General features: G+C 40.4%; 1 protein-coding gene across 1 annotated transcript in view; it reads left to right on the top strand.

Moving 5' to 3' along the window:
- The window catches only part of EPB41L3 (erythrocyte membrane protein band 4.1 like 3), a 235,667-nt gene that overhangs the window by 79,593 nt on the left and 134,815 nt on the right, over positions 1-21,259 (top strand). The window contains exon 2 of the mRNA XM_075826402.1: positions 813-990. Within this exon, the coding sequence (XP_075682517.1) occupies positions 823-990 (168 nt within the window). The 5' untranslated portion in view covers positions 813-822. The remainder of the gene's footprint in view (positions 1-812; positions 991-21,259) is intronic.

The following is a 21,259-nucleotide window of genomic DNA, read 5'->3' as shown; positions in this document are numbered from 1 at the left end:
TGAGTTTCAAAACAAAACTATATATTATATGGTTAACCTACAAAATGAAAAAGAATTCCATGTCAAAATTAATAATAAAATTGGATAATTGCACTCCCTGATACAATGTGTGCACGCTGGAAGAATTTTATGATCTAGGTAGGAGGCAACAGAATAAATAAAAATATGAGCAGTCATTGTGTGTGCCTTACTTACATTATGATCTTATTAATGTCCATGCAGATTTAGCGCCATTTTGCATATTAAAGTTAGGCTATGTTCACATCTGTGTTCAGTTTTCTTATTGTTCTGCTTTGTCATAGGAGCAGAATAACAAAAATACCAAAAGCGCCGGATTCGTTGCATGACAGACACCAATGGTACCCACGGTTGGGTTTCCGTTATAATGTTAGACAACATAATAGCGCATCAGGCTGCATCAAGGGCTTTGTTCGTTTTAAAAGCCTCTTCTGTAAATTTTGAACCGATCTGCGACAGAGGCTACTAACGGAGCCTTCGATGCGGATGTGAACACCGCTTTATTTTTTATTTATTTTATATTATAGAAAAAAATGTAATGGCTAAAAGTATTGTAGTTATTAGATTTTTTATTAAATAATTAAGGTATGCTTTAAGCATAAGCGATCTTTCTATGAAAAATGTATGATGATGAGTTCTAAAAGCCTTTTCTGTCTAGTTTGTGCTTCAATTATGTGCAGTTTTCACTCTTTTATTGTTCTTTTTGAGTGAGCTGAATGTGCCCTACTGTGTTAACAAATTTATATTTTTAGTTATTGCAATGTGTTTACATTAATATCTTTTTTTTACCCCAGAAAATAAAACATGACTTTAGAAACCGGTCCTGATTCTGAATCCAAACAAGACCAAGAGAAAGACCAGAAAGGGACTAGTGGAATCCAACCAGTGCAGCAGACTGGGGAAGATAATCCGAACGCATTGGAACCCTTCCCGGCTGCAGCTGCACATAGTACACCTTTGAAAAGTGAAAAGGCAAGTGTCCTTTATTTTCATATTTTCCATCTCATCATGCTACAACCATTGCCAATACCATTCAACCACTTTTCATTTATGAAAAGTGTTCTTACTTTGAGTGCAAAATCAATATAACCTAATGATTTCCAGTCCGCATTTGTATGCTCTGCTCAGAATAACTGTAAAAAGACTTTTAAAGGCTCAGATCCCAGCTTCGAAAACCTATTAACCTTCTCTATTGGGCATATTCTACAAATGTGGAAAGGGCTGGACATGAGAGTAAAATGCATTTGCTTTCATTATTCCCTTTTTGTTTTTTTTTTTGTTTTTTTGTTGAAGTCGTTATTTTATTCTATTAAAAGTATTATTTGAGACTTAAATATTGATGGGCTGTTCTTAGGATAGGCCATCAAGGTTTAATCTGTGGGGGTCTGACATTCGGGTTTCTTTCCTGATCAGCAGAATGAAGCGTCCCCTCCAATATATACACAGGCACAGCGGCTTATCCAGTACCAGGCACAGCTACCGGTAAGGACAAGCTGCTGTGCCTGTGTAACCAATGAAGGCGAACGCTGCAGCCCCCCACGATCAAACATTAATTTGCCATCAGTATTTTTGCCTCAGAGAACCCCATTAATTAAGTTTGTGTAAGGCCGAATTTACACGAGCGTGTGCGTTTTGCCGCGCGCAAAAAAGTGGCGTTTTGCGCAAACAAAAGGTACATAACAGCTCCGTGTGTCAGCAGCATATGATGCGTGGCTGCTTGATTTTCGCGCAGCCGCCATCATTGTGGCCACGTCGTGCTTTTCTGTTTTCATTCGTACTTTTTACTGCTGTTGCGCGAATCACGCGCGTCACAGAGAACATAGGTCCGTGTGAGGCGCGTGAAAATCACGCGTGTTGCACGGACGTGTATCACGTTTGTCTGAATAAGCCCTTAAAATGTAAATTTAAACCAGTGATGCCCAAGTGGCATATCATGTGCTTTTTATGTGGTTTCCAGGGGAATAAATTTCATATATCCCAGGAGAATGATCAGGCATGAGCGCTACTAAATCCTGAGTGCTCTGCCAACTATAAGGAACAAGAGCTACTGTTTTCTCTGGTGTTATGGGGGCACTATGGTAGTGTCCGAATCTCCAAAAGCTGTGTCATATGTATGTTTATGTATCATTGTCTGTGTGGAGAAACGAGAACAGACCTCAACAAATCTGTTGTGTAATGTGTCGTCGTCCCCCTCAAACATGTTTTTATCAAAACTAAATATATGGTTGAAGTTAAGGGCACAAATACAGAAGTGTAAAAGGAGGTGCGTGTCTGTGGGTGTGTGTTTGTGTACATTTACTCCGTGACCCAGCCCTAACTGAATGTAATTTATGGCTCTTAGATGCAGTAAAGGGTCGTATTTGATGCCCCTACGAATTGTCAGATTTAGAAGTTTAATGCAGTTATCTCAACACAAAAATATTTTCCATTTTTTGTTTAAGAGCTCAAATGATCGTAAGTTAATATGTCTATTGCTAAAAGATGGAATCTGATTAACAACACAAACTTAGGCCTTATTGACACGAACAAGTTATACATCCGTGTGATGGCCGTCACACGGACCTATGTAATTCAACGGGGCCGTTCACACGGCCGTTGTTTCAACGAAGCGTGTGAAGGGTCTGTGAAAAAATAGGACATTTCCTATTTTTTCACGCGTCCCTCCATAGACTGTAGATCACGGATGCACTTGCGGTTTTTCCGTAAAGTTTACATTTTTTTTAAACCGAAACTATAGCGTAGTCGACTAAGCTATTGTTTTGTGAAAAAAACTGAAACTTTATGGAACAGAAACAAACAGAAACCAACTGCAACGGAAGCATTACCATTGAAATCAATGGTAATGCACATGGAAGCGATAGTTTCCGTTCATTGGTTCGTCCCGACGGAAAGGTTGAACGAAATCTATTAATGGAAACCAAACGCTGATGTGAACAGGCCCTAAGCTTTTTTCAAACCAGGCAATCCAGGATGGATAATAGTCGGAAGCACACACCTGGGCCACACTCCATAGCCATATCTTGAGTTTTAGAAATTGGAGTAAAATTTTAAGGAAACATTTACTACAAATGGCAGAATGCTCATTTTCATAAGCAAAGATGGCTAAAATGTGATAGTAATTTTCATAAAAAGTGTCTTCATTTTGGGTGATTAATGGCCTTAAATCGCTTCCCCATTATATCAGCTGGGTACGAATGATTGCTTATCAGCGTGACCATCACTCTGGCTTACTGCATGCTGCCATTTAATCATGTTGCATGGGTTTAAAAGATTAATTTCTTATATGGAATGTAAATGCAGATGAGAAAATTGCCAATTCAGGTATTTTTATGTGATTTTTGACAAATTAAGTTTTCTAGATATGAGGTCAACAAGAAATCTCAATAGGTTAAGTAACAAAATCAAGCAGAGCAGCCAAACTTTGATAATTAGGCTGAAAACATGTAATCATCATAGTGCCTTACCACGGTATTCCTACACATCTGCTATTGACCTGGAGAGTGCAGCTGAGGCATATCAAATCCAAATGCGAAGACATAGTTAGTGCCCCTACTCTTCATACTGCTCCTTACAATGAAACTTGGAAACAGCAAAAACTATAGTTGCACTCAATACTGTTTTAGTTTTCCGACAACATAGCTAACCCTTAGGGTCTGTTCAAATCTGCCTCAAAATTCCTTCGGGAGTTTTAAGGCAGATTTTCACCTGCCTGGACTTTTTTGCTACGGTTATTGCAGCGTTTTTCATCCACGGCCATTGAGGGCTGCGGGCGAAAAGCGCCTCCGCCTCCCATTAAAATCAATGGGAGGCGTTTTTTTGCGCTGATGACGACACGGTTTCCACGTCGGGGGTCTCATCAGCAGGACCCGTGGTGATCATCTGATCACCATAGTAGATCTAATATTAAAGGGATTCTCTGTAATGACACAACCCTTGTAATGCTGTTATTAACCCTCTGGTATGTTCCGCTTTGGGCCTACACTAAAGTTAGTCCCAAGAATGAATAGTTATGTGTTCATGGCTGCATATGTTCCAATGTATTAAAAGAGAATCACCAAAATATTGTTCCTAAATTCTCCGGCAGCCCCCCCCCCCCCCCCCAAAAAAAAGCTAAGTCCCCAAAATACTTTTCTAACACCTTAACTCGTTGATATATACAATCTCCAGGCTGTAAGCATTGTTTTCGGGTTACTTACCAAACCACGATATCACCGCACACAGTCCTCTAGTTACGCTCCTTGGGCGGGATTTCATTTGTGAGCGCTTGCTGAAAGACTTTAAATCCCGCCGTTCCATGGGAGTTCTGGAGCATGCGCACTAAGAGCAGGAAAGGCAATGCATGGTAGGGCCAGGCCCAAAGCTTAGAAATAAAGCAGACAGGGTCACATTTGCCAATACGAAATGAGAGAGGGAGCAAGCCCTGTGTCATATGGGGCTGTGTCAGGGCGTCATCATACTTACATAGTATGCCCTGTCTCCTACATAATCTGATCGGCGCTGTAATGTAGATAACAGCAGTGGTTTTTATTTTGAAAAACGATCATTTTTGAGCAAGTTATGAGCAATTTTAGATTTAGTTTCTTAACCCCTTCAAGCTATTTTTGGCCTTCAGGACCAGACCCATTTTTTCAAATCTGACGTGTCACTTTATGTGGTAATAACTCTGGAATTCTTTTACCTATCAAAGCGATTATGAGATTGTTTTCTCGTGACATATTGTACTTTAGGTTAGTGAAAAAATTTGGTCGATGAATTTATTGCTTATTTGTGAAAAACACCAAAATTTAGAGAAAATTTGAAGAAATTATGATTTTTCTAATTTTAAATGTATCTGCTTGTAAAACAGATAGTAATACCACACAAAATAGTTACTAATTAACATTTCCCATATGTCTACTTTATGTTTGCATCGTTTTTTGAACATCCTTTTATTTTTCGAGGACGTTACAAGGCTTAGAACTTTAGCAGCAATTTCTCATATTTTTAAGAACATTTCAAAAGGCTATTTTTTTCAGGGACGAGTTCAGTTCTGAAGTGGTTTTGAGGGCCTTATATATTAGAAACCCCCATAAAACACCCCATTTTGAAAACTGCACCCCTCAAAGTATTCAAAACAGCATTTAGAAAGTGTTTCAACCCTTTAGGCGTTTCACAGGAATTGAAGGAAAGTAGAGGTGAAATTTACAAATTTCATTTTTTTTTTACAAAATTCATTTGTAATACATTTTTTTCTGTAACACAGAAGGTTTTACCTGAGAAATGCAACTCAATATTTATTGCCCAGATTCTGCAGTTTTTAGAAATGTCCCGCATGTGGCCCTAGTGCGCTAATGGACTGAAACACAGGCCTCAGAAGCAAAGGAGCACCTAGAGGATTTTGGGGCCTCCATTTTTTAGAATATATTTTAGGCACCATGTCAGGTTTGAAGAGGTCTTGTCCATTTTTGAAACTACACCCGTCAGGGAATTTATCTAGGGGTATAGTTAGCATTTTGACCCCATAGGTTTTCTGCTAAATTTATTCGAATTAGTCTGTGAAAATGAAAATCTACTTTTATTGTGGAAAAACATAGAATTTTCGAATTTTTGCAAGGAATAAAGGAGAAAAAGCACCCCAAAACTTGTAAAGCTACTACTCCCGATTACGGAAATACCCCACATGTGGTAATAAACTGCTGCTTGGACCCACGGCAGTGCTCAGAAGGGAAGGAGGGCCATTTGGATTTTGGAGCACTGATTTTACTGGAATATTTTTCGGTGCCGTGTCGTGTTTGCAATGCCCTGGAGGGATCTAAACAGGGGAAACCCCCCAAAAGTGACTCAATTTTGGAAACTATGCCCCTCAAGGAATTTTTCTAGTGGTATAGTTGGCATTTTGACCCCTCAGGTTTTTTGCTGAATTTATTAGAATTAGGGTATGTTCACACGAGGGCGTCCGTTACGGCTGAAATTACGGGGATGTTTCAGCCTGAAAACATCCCCGTAATTTCAGCCGTACCGGCATGTGCAGGCGCTTGAACGCCGCGTCAATTACGGCCGTAATTAGCGCTGCTATTCATTGGAGTCAATGAATAACGGCTCCAATTACGGCCAAAGAAGTGACAGGTCACTTCTACGCGGGCGTCTATTTACGCGCCGTCATTTGACAGCGGCGCGTAAATATACGCCTCGTGTGAACAGACAAACGTCTGCCCATTGCTTTCAATGGGCAGATGTTTGTCAGCGCTATTGAGGCGCTATTTTCAGACGTAATTCGGGGCAAAAACGCCCGAATTACGTCCGTAAATAGGCCGTGTGAACATACCCTTAGTCTGTGAAGATGAAAATAGACTTTTTTTCTGAAAAAACATAGAATTTTCTAATTTTTATAAGGAATAAAGGAGAAAAAGCACCTCCACATTTGTAAAGCAATTTCTCCTGATTACGGCAATACCCCATATGTGGCCATGTCGCATTTGCAGAGCCCCTGAAGTACCAGTATAGTAGAAATTCCCCAGGTGTGATCCCATTTTGTAGACTATACCTATCAAAGAATTAAATTAGAGGTGTAGTGAGCATTTTGATAAATTAGAGGTGGTTTACAGATTTTATTAGAATTGGGCCGTGAAAATGAAAACATTTTTTTTTCCAATAACCCATAGATTTAGCACATAATTTTTCATTTACACAAGCAATACAGGAGAAAAGACACCCCAAAATGTGTGACAAAATTTCTCCTGAATAGGGAAGTACCCCATATGTGGTTGTAAACTGCTATTTGGACATACAGCAAGAGTCTAAAGGGAAAAAGCGCAATTTCGTTTTTGGAGTGGAGATTTTACAAAATTTGTTTTTTACTCCATGTTGCATTGCGCTGAGGTACCAGTACAGTGAAAACCCCCGAAAAGTGACCCCATTTGGGAAACTACACCCCTCAAGGAATTCATCTAGAAGTGTAGTGAGCATTTTAACCCCAAAGGTTTTTTAGAAATTAGTGCACAGTGGATGTTGCAGATTTAAAATTGCCATTTTCAACATATATGCTATTTCAGTGCCCAATGTGTTGTGCCCAGCTTGTACCACCGTAGACACACACCCCATAAATTATTGTTAAGCGGTTCTCCAGAGTACAGTAATACCCCATATGTGGTCATTAACTGCTGTTTGAGCACACTGCCAGGCCCAGAAGGAGCTCCATTTGGCTTTTGGAGCGCAGATTTTGCTTGGTAGTAGTTTTGTTTAGTGTTTTACTGGTGTTTCAGCTTATAATATGGGGGCATATGTAAGCTGGGCGGAGTGCATCAGGGTATATGTTAGCTGGGTGGAGTGTATCAGGGTATATGTAAGCTGGGCGGAGTGCATCAGGGTATATGTAATCTTGGCGGAGTACATCAGGGTATATGTAAGCTGGGCGGAGTACATCAGGGTATATGTAAGCTGGGCGGAGTAAATCAGGGTATATGTAAGCTGGGCGGAGTACATCAGGGTATATGTAAGCTATGTGGAGTACATCAGGGTATATGTAAGCTATGTGGAGTACATCAGGGTATATGTAAGCTGGGCGGAGTAAATCAGGGTATATGTAAACTGGGCGGAGTACATCAGGGTATATGTAAGCTGTGGGGAGTACATCAGGGTATATGTAAGCTGTGCGGAGTACATCAGGGTATATGTAAGCTGTGCGGAGTAAATCAGGGTATATGTAAGCTATGTGGAGTACATCAGGGTATATGTAAGCTGGGCGGAGTACATCAGGGTACATGTAAGCTATGTGGAGTACATCAGGGTATATGTAAGCTGGGCGGAGTAAATCAGGGTATATGTAAGCTGTGAGGAGTACATCAGGGTATATGTAAGCTATGTGGAGTACATCAGGGTATATGTAAGCTGGGCGGAGTACATCAGGGTATATGTAAGCTGGGCGGAGTACATCAGGGTATATGTAAGCTGGGCGGAGTGCAACAGGTCATAATAGGATGATGTAATAATGGGGAGAATGAATAATAAAATTAATGATCCCTGGATAGTGACGTACGCTTTCAACCAATCCTTCATGCACAGGCTGGATTTTTGGGTGTAGGAGTCTCACTTCTAAAGGGTGTCCGTGGTATTGTACAAAATATCCGCACTCCAGCATTGTCTAATCTTTAACTTCACTAGCCCCATATGTTTTTATTAGTATCATTTTGGGGTAAATGTGATAATGTGATCAGTTTTTCGTCAATTTTTTGGGGGGTGAGGAGACCAAAAAACAGAAATTCTCTCGCTGTTTTTTTTTAAAATCAATTTTTAATGGCGTTCTCTGTGCAGTATAAACAACATGTTTGCTTTATTCTGCGGTTTGATACGATTATGGCAATAACAAATTTATATAGTTTTTATATGTTTTACCACTTTTACACAATAAAAACCCTTTTTATAAATAAAATGTCCTGAGAGTCATTATCCTGAGAGCCATAACTTCTGTATTTTTTTGTCGACGGAGCTTTGTGAGGGCTTGTTTTTTGCGTGACACACTGTAGTTTTTATTGGTACCATGTTTGGGTACATGCGACTTTTTGATCACTTTTTATTCCATTTTATTGGAAACAACGTGACCAAAAAAGGAAATTCTGGCATTGTTTTTTATTTGTATTTTTTTTACGGTGTTCACCGTGCGGGATAAATAATATTATATTTTTATAGGTCACGCTGATACGAACGCGGCGATACCTATTATGTCTAGTTTTTGTCTTTTTTTTCCATTTTTTTCTAATTATAAAGGACTTGATCAGGGACACAAGATGATTATTGTTTTTATTACATAAAACTTTTATTTATTTATTTATCTAAAACTTTTTGTAACTTTTTTTTAACTTTTTATTTGACACATACTAGGGGACTGGAAGATCTGATCTTCTGATCCCCTGTACAATACACTGCACTACTTCTGTATGTACTTGTGTAGTGCAGTGTATTATAACTGTCATTTTATAACTGACAGTTGAGCCTATTACGTCCTGCCTCGGGCAGGACCTAATAGGCTCCCGTACCTGGCAACCAGGAAGCCATTGCTAGGCTTCCTGGTTTCCATTGCAACCATCAGAACCCCGTGATTTTTCACGGGGGGGCCAACGGGGTACAGAGGGAGCCCCCTCCCTCTGTATCAATCACTTAAATGCCGCTGTCGCTATTGACAGCGGCATTTGAGGGGTTAAATGGCGGCGATCGGACATAACAGTGATCGCCGTCATTGCAGCGGGATGTCAGCTGTATATTACAGCCGACACCCACTGAGGATGAAGCGCGCACAGCTCCTGTGCCTGCTTCATCCTCAGGGCATTACTGTACGCCCATTTGCGGGACTGAGCCGCTAAAAAGGACGTACAGTAACGCCCATTTGCGGGAAGGGGTTAAAGACCAACTGGGCGTGTTTTTACTTTTGACCAAGTGGGTGTTGTAAAGAGGAGTGTATGACGCTGACCAATCAGTGACCAATCAGTGTCATACACTTCTCATTGTTCCAGCCCAGCTTCTTTCACTGCACAATCACGCTGTGCTGTGGAATTGAAAGCGCTTTTAGGTTATTCTCTTTTAAAGACTTTGCAGTTACATTACTTTTCATAGTAGGAGCCTTTAATGTAACTGACTAGAAATTTATATTTTATTTAATAAATATTTGCTTTTGTCAATCGGTCTTTTTTTGCTGACACGTTTTACTTAAGGGCTATGTACACCTTTGTTATGAACTTAGATGTGATCGGTAACGGCATGCAGGACCCGCTGTCACTGAACCCGTCAGTCCCGCTGACCTGAGAGATTCAGGTTTCAGCGCTAGATACAGCTGCTCTGTATAGAGAATACAAAGCAGCTTTATCTCAAAAAGTAAAAATAATTTTTAATAAAAGGTATTTGCAAAGTTGCACCAAACACACTGACTGACTTTCATTTAAAAAAAACAAAAAACCCTGTTTCAAAGGTGTACATAGCCTTCAAAAAGCCAAATCTCTGAATCAAATTGGCTAATGAATATTTTTCTGTAAAACAAAAAAATATCAAATACTGGGTTGAAGCTTGGAATGTGCTTTTTTTAATTTCCATTCGTTCCATTGATTTTTTTTTTTCAATGGGTCAATTACTAGTTGTAAATGAACCCTCATTTGTGCATGTTTATTTGGGGAAGCCTTTGCTGATGGTCGCCAGATTCTGACAGCTAGTCTTGTACTAAAAATAGCCAGTTCTGCTTTTCCAGCAATGACAAAGTCATTGTGGGCTATTTAACTTGTAATGTAATCTGATCACATTTTTGGCCCAGCTTGCAAATGTATACTCCAAACAGTCTTTGGGAGGGCAGAATTACACTCGAGTTATTTTGGAATACAAATCTTAATCAGGAATGCAATGTTGAAACCATTCAAGTGCGGTGTGCCTTGAAAAGTATTGTAAGGAAACACATGTATGCTAGGCTTGGATAAGTCATTTAACGTAATATGCTTTCCAGTCTTTCCTTACATTTATATAACTGAACGAATATTCCACAAATACATTTTTATAATTCATTACAAAGCAGCTGTACAAAGAAAATGTTCTTTAAAATGTATTGAAATGATAAAAACCTTTTGTGTTTCAATACCTATAGAAAATGTTCTTCGAATCGGGTGAGTTTTTGCATGGAGCCTAAGGGATCATCCATTTTTACCTTTGAGGCTAGATTTACACACTGCGTTTTTGCGTACTTTTCTTTGCGTTTTTAGCGGCTTATTTGTTTCATTTTTTTAGTGACGCCAGATGTTACATTAAAGTATTTAGTAAAATATCAAATGCATTACACACTACAAAATTTTGCTTTGGATTTTTGAGACAAGTTTGTGGTCCGTGGCGTTTTTTTACCAAACACCGCATTCTCTGGGTATAGCGTTTTTTTTCAGGCAGCTTCTCTATAGGCCTTAAAAGAAAAAACTCCAGAAAAAAAACATGTACAAAATGACACCAAATGAAAAATGCTACCAAAAATGTCAATATAAACGCCTTAAAAAACATGTTACATTTTAATAACACTAGCGTTTTTAGAAACTGTTTTTTTTTTATGCAGTTTAAGGCCCTGTTCACACTGAGCTTTTTGGCACTGTTTTTTCCCTGCTCACACATTTAGCCACTCGCGAGGAAAAAAAGCGACATGCTCTTTCTTCCCGCGATTCAGTCTCTGACCTCCTACTGTAGTTAATGGGAGGCAGACAAAGTGTTTTTCGCTTCGTTTTTGCCTGCAGCGCTCAATTGCCATGGACGGAAAAACACAGCGAAAACCGCGGCAAGTAAGTGCAGGCAGATTTTTCTGCCTGCAAAAGACTCTGTGTAAACAGGGCCTAAATTACCAGAAAAATTCTGTGTGAAGGAGGCCTATAGAGCTTATGCAGACAGCCTTTCACTATGTTCACACAATGTGGATTTGGCCCAGATTCCACGGCAGAAATCTGAGGCTGACCCTCGGATTTCTCTCACAGTATTGCAGTAGTAACTGTTGTGTTTCTGCACATAGATTAGCCCCATTTAATGAGGATAATCTGCATGTGGCTATCTGACACTGTGTTCACGGCGGTATATATTGTGGAAACCGCATCAAAAAGTGGTATGCACAACGGCACGGTATCCCATTGGACACAATGGTAGGCAAATTACAAGTGGAATTCACCCTGATTCTGAATCGGCATGAATTTTCTGCTGTGTGAGCAAGGCCTTATTACTTCTCTGTATTTTACAGGGTCAGACTAGGGCTTATCTAGAGGAGCATGAGCCCCCTACTGTACCTCTGTATGCCCTGATTTTACAAAATGCCTGAATCCAACAGAAAAAAAATCATGGCATTCTCCATAAGACTTTGTATGAGCTATTATTCAGATCAGGAGCCAGCAACCTTCGACACTCCAGGTGTTAAACGAAAATTCCCACCATGCACTGACAGACTTTGGCTGGAATAATAAAGACTTTGGCTGTCAACGCATGCTGGGATTTGTAGTTTCACAACAGCTGGAGTGTTGAAGGTTGCTGACCCCTGCCCTAGATGTATTGCTTCCAGTGAAAATCTCTATACACATGGACTTCGACGATGCAAGTAGTGCTCCGTACTAAAAGAACCCTACAAGCTTCCGGCTAATGTGAATGAGCCCTTAAAGTTAACATCCACCTTTTAACTCCATGTCATTTAAACGTCTGATATTATGTGCTTTGATTGCTTAAGGCCAGATTCAAAACTCATGCAGTTTTTGATGCAATTCTTTTAAGCCAATGCCATGATTGGATACAAAAGAGTGGAGATCAGTATTTCTTCCATACTTGTCCTTCCTTTCTATCCACACCTAGCTTTGACAATTCATCAGAATGGTCTAAATTAAAACTGGCCATGTTACCCATAGACACCAATGACAGCACAACTTTCATTTGTCAGAGCAATGAAAGCTGAGCTCTGACTGGTTGATATTAGCAACAAAAACAGTTGTACTGTTAGGCAGTTTTGACTAATCTTCCCCATGTGTGTGAATCCAGCCTAAGGGTCAGAGCAATTAAGGTCAATTAAAAATGTCTTGCCAGTTTTCTACTGTAATTTGCATTTTCTTCCCATCTCTGCCATGTGTTTTCGGGTACGAGTGAGGCTCAACCCCAGACAGGATCTCAAGGCAGGGGCATAGCTAGGAAGGGGGGTCAGGCGGGGGCCCTGGGCGCAACTATAAGTGAAAGTAGGGGGGGGAGTCGGGCATCCCTGGAGCGGAATTCCCCCCTGACGTCACTATCAATATATGAACAGTGACGTCAGGGGTTCCTCCAGGACGTAGATACAGTTGAACCCAATGCTATAGCAAGGAACTGTCAGCTTTAGTTAAGAGCAGAGGGAGCTCCTCTGCTCACCGAGGACTCCACGGGCACATCGCTACTTTTAAGCTGTGCCCGGGGTAAACCCTTGACGTCACTGTCCAAATATGGACAGTGACATCAGGGGTTCCCTCTAGGAGTGGAATCCCTTGCCTATGCTCTGGCTGAGGATGCCGCTCCTAGAGGGAGTCCCAATGGTTCTATCTACAGGGACGGTGGCGCTATATTTAAGGGTGTGTGGCACTATCTACATGGACATGGGGGCACTATACAGGGGACACTGGCACTATTTACATGGGCACTGTGGCACAATCTACATGGGCAGTGGCACTTGGGGCAGCTATGGGGGCATTGTACTGTATGAGGTAAGCTATAGGGGCATTATACTGTATGGGGGCATTATGCTGTATGGTGGCAGCTATAGGGGCATTATGCTGTACTGGAGCAGGTATTGAGCATTATGATGTATGGGGGAATTTGTTTGGGCACTATATTGCATGGGGGCATTGGTTTGGGCATTATACCGTATGGGGGCAACTGTGGGCATTATACTGTATGGGGCAGCTATGTGGGGCATTATCCTGTATGGGGGCAGCTATGGGGGCATTATGCGGTATGAGGGCAGCTATAGGGGCATTATGCTGTATGGGAGCAGCTATTGGGCATTATGATGTATGGGGGAATTTGTTTGGGCATTATACTGTATGGGGGCATCTGTGTGGCCATTGTACTGCATGGGAGAATCTGTGTGGGCTTTATACTGTATGGGGGCATCTGTGTGGTCTTTATACTTTATGGGTGAATCTATGGGGGCATTATACTGTATGGTGGCAGCTAGAGGGCATTATACTGTGTGGGAGGCACTAAGGGAGCATGATACTGTGTCGGCTGAACCGGATGTGTATGGGCGGGGATTGGGTGGGAATAGAGGTGTGGCTTAGATGAAGAAAAAATTCTACACACGCCACATAGGTTGTCCCTCTTTGTGATACTTGGAAGTTGGGAGGTATGGAGGAATCCCCTGCCAAAGCGTTGCCAAAGCTCTTCCCGGGGATTCTGCTTCTGGAGAAGCCCCTGACGTTACTATCCATATATGGGCAGTGACGTCTGGGGCTCCTCTAGCTAGCCCTAATGGTGCTATGTACGGGGAGGGGGGGGGGGTATAGTGCTATCTACAGGAGGGTGTGTGTTGGACTATCTATAAGATGTCACCATATAGTCTCATTAGCCTTAGTTATACAATCTGTTTTAGTCATGCACACTGACCTTTCATTATCTTTTAATTTATTGTTCTGTTAACTCCCTTATATAACTGTATTGCTTGTAAAATGTACATATTGGAGGTGGAGGGGGGAGGCACCAAACAATCTTTGCCCTGGGTGCTGGAACCTAGCTACGCCTCTGCTCAATGATAGATAAAAGCCACTGAGAATATAAACCATGTATGTGCTGGTTGTCAGCCACCTGTGCCAACCTGCATTTATTTTCTTGTTTTAATGAAAAAAGCATTCACGATCAGTATATAAAATCTCAGGATCTACTCAAAAGGAATATTTCTGAAGGCAGCTGTACTGAACGTAAACAATAGTCCTGTGCACTGAGAGAAGTAGGAGGGGAGAGCAGAGAAGAGGGAGTACGGGAGACGGAAGATAAGAAGAGTAGGAGATGAAGCTGTGTACGTTCACAATGGTTTGTGAAGCACATCGTTTCATGTTGTTATAATACTGAAGCCACCGATATGTAATACACTTTTTATGTGTAGTATTCAGAGTGAACACCCACTTGGCACTGATTTTGAATAGTTGTAAGAAGCCAAACTTCATGTCAGGTGTCCAAAAAACATGAGAAAACACCCAGTAGCCTAGTGAATCTTGCAGAAAATTAGGATCTTTGCTGCATATTAAAAGAAAGTACTATAGTTTTGTACTCGAGTATGCAGCTGATTCTAGGAAACAATGATTGCGTGATGATGGCTAAAAGGAACCAATGGCACTTTTCTTAATCCTCATTCCGGTATAGTGGGCGGAGAAATGCAAACTGGTTCTTTATGTCCTTAGTAGCCAACCGTGCATCCAGAACGGCTGGTGTATAGCAGATACAGTCTAAAAAGTACATCATGATTTCCATATCTTGCACTGATGAAGGCCAATAAGCCAGAAACCGTTGTATGCAAGTTGGAATAAATGGCTGCTTAACTATAAGGCCTCTTGCATATTTTGTTGCAGATTTACCATCTGGATTTGCAGGTGTAAAATTCGCATCGGAAGACAGTTGCAGTGAAGTGGATGAGAATTAAAAATTCTCATCCACGTGCTTTCATTTCAAACGAGATTACGCTTGTTGTGCTGTAGTATTGGGATTGTATTAGTGAAGTGTCAGGATTCTGAATAGAGATCACGTCCTGGCTGGAGGTAATGTATATTCATTGTCCGGACACCGCAGTAACGTTACTCTGTGTGTATGTGGCTGCACATAGTGATATAGCTATATCCCTATGTGCTGTGTAAATGAATGGGGAGAAGTGTATGACGCTGATTGGTCAGCGTCATGCACTCCTCTGTACAACGCCCACTTGGCCAAAAAGTAAAACATGCCCAGTTGTTCATTAAGAAACACATTAGCATAAAGCTAATATAGGTCATAACTCTGTCAAAAATGACAGTTTTTCTAAATAAAAAACACTGCTGTAATCTACATTACAGCGCCGATCACATTATGTACAAGATAGGCCACTTATAATGTGGCGACAGAGCCCCTTTAAATTGAAACGTCTTAGGGCCTGTTCACATCAGCGTTGGCTTTCCGTTCTTGGGTTTACCCGACGGAACCCCGTAATGGAAAGACAAAGCTGATGTGAACAGGCCCGAACTTGCAATTTTCGCAGCGAGTTCAAAGCTTTTCTGCAGCATAAAGACTTGCTATTCGTTGCGGAATTTCACTTCCCCATTGAACTCAATGGGGAAAGTCTGCAACAAATATGCAACTATTAAAAAAATCTGCATCACAGGTTAATATCTGCATGAAAATGTAATCTCCTCCACCTTGCTGCTACTGTAATATGCTGCAGATTTATCGTCTGCACATCCTGGCAGAAAATTTGCTTAAAATAAGCTGTGTGTGCAGAGGCTGTGGACTGTGTAGCTGTGCTATACACCAGCAGTTCTGGATGCATTGTTGGCCTTTAACTAGGGCTGGTCAATTATGACCCAAATCAAAATCACGATTAATTGAACATGTAACCTCAATTACAATTATTGAAAGATCATTTAGGCCATGCTCCTTTTTGCATGCCACACCCCCTATTTGCATGCTTCGCCTTGAATTAATATTTATCCCCTGAGCCTGCTGTATACTACTGTATATAATATACCCCTTGACACTAGCCCCACACAATATAATGCCCCATAGCTGCCCCACACACATTATAATGCCCCTATAACTTCCTCTACACAGTATAATGCCCCCACACAGTATAATGCCAACCATAGCTGCCCTCCACACAGTATAATGCCCCCCATAACTTCCCTCTCCACAGTATAATTCCCCCATAGCTGCCTCTACATAGTATAATGCCCCATAACGGACTTCCACACATCATAATGCCCCTATAGCTGCCCTCACACCGTTTAATGCCTCGATAACTTCCCCATAGCTGCACCCCACACAATATAAAGTCCCCCTTAGCTGCCCGATAAATGCTTGATAAAAATAATATGCAGACAGGCGCGACGACGTCTCTGCCTCGTGACCAGCCATACATAGCGAAGGGTAGAGCAGGGACCTTACGGTCCCTTGCTCTACCATTGGATTCAATTGTATCTGCGTCCTGAAGATGCAGATAAAGTTTAAACCGGGAGAAAAAAAACGAATTTCGCAAGATGACGTTGATTTAATTGCGCTGAATTACGATTATTTTTCGATTTTAATTGCAGAGCCCCACATTTAACCCCTTAGCGCCGCAGCTAGTTTTAATTTTTTCATCCAAGAGTCATAACTTTTTTTGTTTTTCCACCGACTTTGCCATATGAGGGCTTTTTTTTGGTATTTTTTTTTAATGCCACCATTTAATGTACTGTATAATGTACTGAAAAACTGAAAAGAAAATATGGGGGGGGGGGATGGAAAAAAAACTGCCATTCCGCCATTGTTTTTTGGGTTTTGATTCTACGGCCTTTACTGTGCTGTAAGAATGACATGTTAACTCTATTCTGCCGGTCATTACGATTTATTAAATTTATATCGGTTTTCTTTTTTTCATTATACAAAAAAAAAACATTTTTGTGTCATCATAGTCTGAGACCCATAACTGTTTTATATTTCTGTCAGAGCTGTGTGAGGGCTAGATATAGTTTTCATTGGTACCATTTTGGGGCGCATATGACTTTTTGATCACTTTTTATTCACATTTTTTGTGAGGCAAGCTGACCAAAAAACAGCAATTCTGGCATTTTTAGTTTGTACATGGTGCAGGATGCATGCCATTTATATTTTAATAGTTCGTATAGTTACGGACTTAGCGATACCAATTATGTTTTCTTTTTTAATGTTTGTGTTATTTTACATTAAAAAAAAAAAAAATCGGAAAAGGCCTTTTAGACTTATAATGTTTTTAAATATATTATATATTTTCTGGAAAACTTTATTCAATATCTTTTTACATTTTCTTTTGTACCATTATGTACTGCTTGTACCATGCAATGCAGTACTTCTGTAATGCAGTGTATTGTCCTGTGAGGCTTAATAGGTGTGCTAATATGGCAGACCTGGGGTCATCGGCTGCCGTGACAACCAATCAGTGGGGGAAGGAGGCTGATGAGATGTCGCCAAGGGGTTCAAGACATGAAAAAACTGTACATTTCCCTGCCTACTTTCCCACATTAAAGATTAATTTCTTTATTGTGTGTATGTGTGCTGGAAATGAGTTTGTAAATGCCTTATGTTTTAAGAGGGTCATGCGGTGTTCTTGATGATCAGACGTACCCACGTTTACAGGGTAGGAAACAAGCAAGAAATATTTTACAGTAAATATATGTTTGGATTACTAATGGCACATTGTCTATGTGACAATGGGTGGTGGGGCAGCACGTGGGACATTTGGGAGTGGGGCTCGTTGGTCATTGTGGAGGAGCTGTGGGCCGTGTTGGAGGGCTGGGTTGAAGCTGTGGATTGACCTTACAGTAATAGTCTTTTGTGCACTTTAACAATTTTTGTGACATCCAGTGTATTATTATGATTAGCAGTAGGAAGACAGGTTCCTAACTGTTAGGCCGAATTCAGACGAACGTGGGGAAACTCGGACGTAATAAACGGCAGTTTTCACGTCTGAGTTGCATTGTGCGAGTTTTCACGAATCCCCATAGACTTGTCTATCGAAGGATACGTGAAAACTGAAAAAAATAGGACATGTTCTATTTTTCAACGGGCCCTTCACACGGTCCGTTGAAACAACTGCCGAGTGAACGGCCTTATTGAAATACATGCGTCCGTGTGACGGCCGTCACACAGACGTATACCCCGATCGTCTGAATTTGGGCTTAGATTTAAATTCAAGAAGGTATCTTTAAAGACTATGTACTCCTTTTGACGTAGTTTTTAAAAATAAATAAATCAATTATGCATCCGTGTGATTGGTCCAACTTCCTAAGTGCATTTACGGGTTGGGTGTCAGTGGGTCCTGCATGTTTCGGACACGCAGGTTCGAGCTGTTAACAATCACATCTAAATTCATAACTTGGATGTGATCGATTACAGGTGAATCACACGCAGGACCGCTGACACTGAACTCATCAGTCCCGTGGACCTGACGGATTCAGGTCTTATTGAATGATACATGTCTTATTTTTGTTTTGTTTTTTAAATAAAAATGTCTATCAGTGTGTTTGGTGCAACTTTCTAAATACAGAGCAGCTGTATCTAGCGTGAGACCTGAATCTGTCAGGTCAACTGGGTCCTCCGTGTCGGACACTCCTCCGGTAACAGCTCGATCCAATCTCATTTATGTTTGACTTAGATGTGATCGATTACAGACACCAAGGACCCACTGTCACTAAACCTGTCAGTGCCGCTCACCTGACGGATTCAGGTCTCTGCGCAAGATACATCTGCTCTGTATACAAGATACAAAGCAGCTGTATCTCAAAAAGTAAAAATATTTTTTAATAAAAAGTCTTTAGAAAGTTGCACCAAACACACACATTTTTATAAAAAAAATATTTCAAATGTAAACATAACCTGTAAGTGTAAGTGGCTAACTTGGTGATCTATTTATTACCAGAAAATAATCTAAGGCTCAAATCACACCACGTTAGATATTTACAAAGGCAGTCTTGAAAAAAATGTTTTTATTGTTGTGTTCGTTTGATGAAAGGGGTAGGGCTGACCTGTGGTGTATGGTATGTGGACTTTGACATGCACATTATAGTTTTACATATTTAAACTGACTTTTATCTGGAAAAAATCCATTACATTTTGATTGATGTATATAACACGGTGTATGGTGCCGAAACATTGCACTTTATTCTGGGTGATCTTGTATAATAATAAAGCGGGCTACACCAAGATCTTTCTGTTATGCTGTGATCTTTTATCACGCTGTGATCACGTTTGGATCGGCGCTGCATTGGTCACGTGCACAGCGGGAGTTACCTCAGTTTTGCCACTTTTAAATACTTCTGTTGAATTAGAAATCATTATATCAAAAACTGTTCAAGGTTGTGTCTCAGACTATACATTTGAGCGTTAAACATCCCATGCCTTTAGTTTTTCACAGATTTCTATACAATTCTTAGTAGGCGAAAAGCTAGCTACTTCCTCCCTCACTAATGTCATGCAGATGAAGCTTCACACACTATAACCATAGATTCAACCAGAAGCGGATTAGAGGTAAAGGACCCTCTTGGTAACTGACTGTAAATGAGTGCTGACATATTGAGGGGAAGACTTTCTGAACTAATTAACTAATATGGGTAAAAATGGTAGCAGCTAGGCAGTTACATCCTGTCCCAAATAGGAAAGGCAACTGAAGCCTGGAGCAAAAACTGCTGAATTTACAAAGACTGCACACAGTTACTACCAGTAATGAAGCAGGAGTTCGTTTTAGCTGGAGGTACAGAATGGTAAACATTTGGCACCTAGAATAGAAAATGAGGTCTAGTACAATATACTCCATTTACATACTTGTCTTTTCACAGAAATAAAACAGTACATCCATATCGCTGAAGAGCCAAGATCTGATCTTGTTAAGATTGCTGTAGGACACAATTTATAATGATAAAGACGCCCTTATTCCACTTGCTCGAGGTCTATTAAATGGCTTTCAATATGAAATTCGTAACACCTGTCGGAGAAAAATGGAGCAGAACCCCAAGCCAAGTCTGTGAATGGTTCCTGTGCTGGCTAATTAAACCTTTCTGAGAGGGAAAAAAGACAAAAGTCTAGTGTTGAGACAAAATGTAACACTTGTCTCCCTGTGTTTTACAAGTCCCTCCAGCAGAGAAAACCATATTTTAAGAAGTTTTGACAGGTACAGAACTACTCATTTTAAATTTGGGTACCGTAAGGAAACTGCCAAATCAAAGGAGACTTGTAAGTGTAGAAGCCTGAATATGGGCTCCTCTTCAAGATGTGCAGTGTCAGTGAGGAAGATGTGCATTGTGAGGGAAGACTTTGACACATTTTTAATACCAGTATAGGGAACTAGACTGGTTCTTCAATTTCCTTGAATGTTTATATCACATATGGAAAACCGATATGAAAATCTTGTGGAACATAATAAGATACAGATCCCTGGGAATTTTCTGCTACTCCTGAAATGTAAACGAAAGCAGTACATAGAATTGAATAATATATGAATTATTTTGAAAAAAATTATTGTTTTTTTTAGATTTGTATTTTATGTGAAATGTAGCCACAATCAACCTTTTTTTTTTGTTGTTGCCTTTTGGCCACTATTCAGGGCCAAAAATGGTCCAGAGCAGCCTGATACATAGTGGTGTACTTACTTGTGGCTTTCTTTTACTTTATTTTCTGTATACATGCAATACTGCTCCCTTAGGACTATGGCGATTTAGTATAGCCCCCTCTGACTGGGACTCCCTAGCAAACTCTGCACTTGCAGCAACTAATCATTAGAGAGCCGAAAAACTTGTATATGTTACTAGAATTAAACACTACACATTTCCAAATCCTAATCCTATACACAGGGCCAAAATAAAAGTCTATGGAAACCTTTGTAGAAAACATGAAATTCTGTCCAAAAAAAAAAAAAAAGTTCTGTCCCTCACCTGATTTCTTCTATCTTTATCAGATCATGTAAACTAATTTTATAGTAACGTAATAAAGGTTTGAGACAGCACTTCAAACGATAACGTTGAAAACAAGGGGGGAATTTATAAACCAATCTATGCCATTTTTCTGCCAC

This window comes from Rhinoderma darwinii, chromosome 5 (genome assembly GCF_050947455.1).
Source record: "Rhinoderma darwinii isolate aRhiDar2 chromosome 5, aRhiDar2.hap1, whole genome shotgun sequence".
NCBI classification, from domain to species: Eukaryota; Metazoa; Chordata; class Amphibia; order Anura; family Rhinodermatidae; genus Rhinoderma; species Rhinoderma darwinii.
The sequence above is the reverse complement of the archived record's forward strand: the minus strand, read 5'-3'. Positions and strand labels throughout refer to the sequence as shown.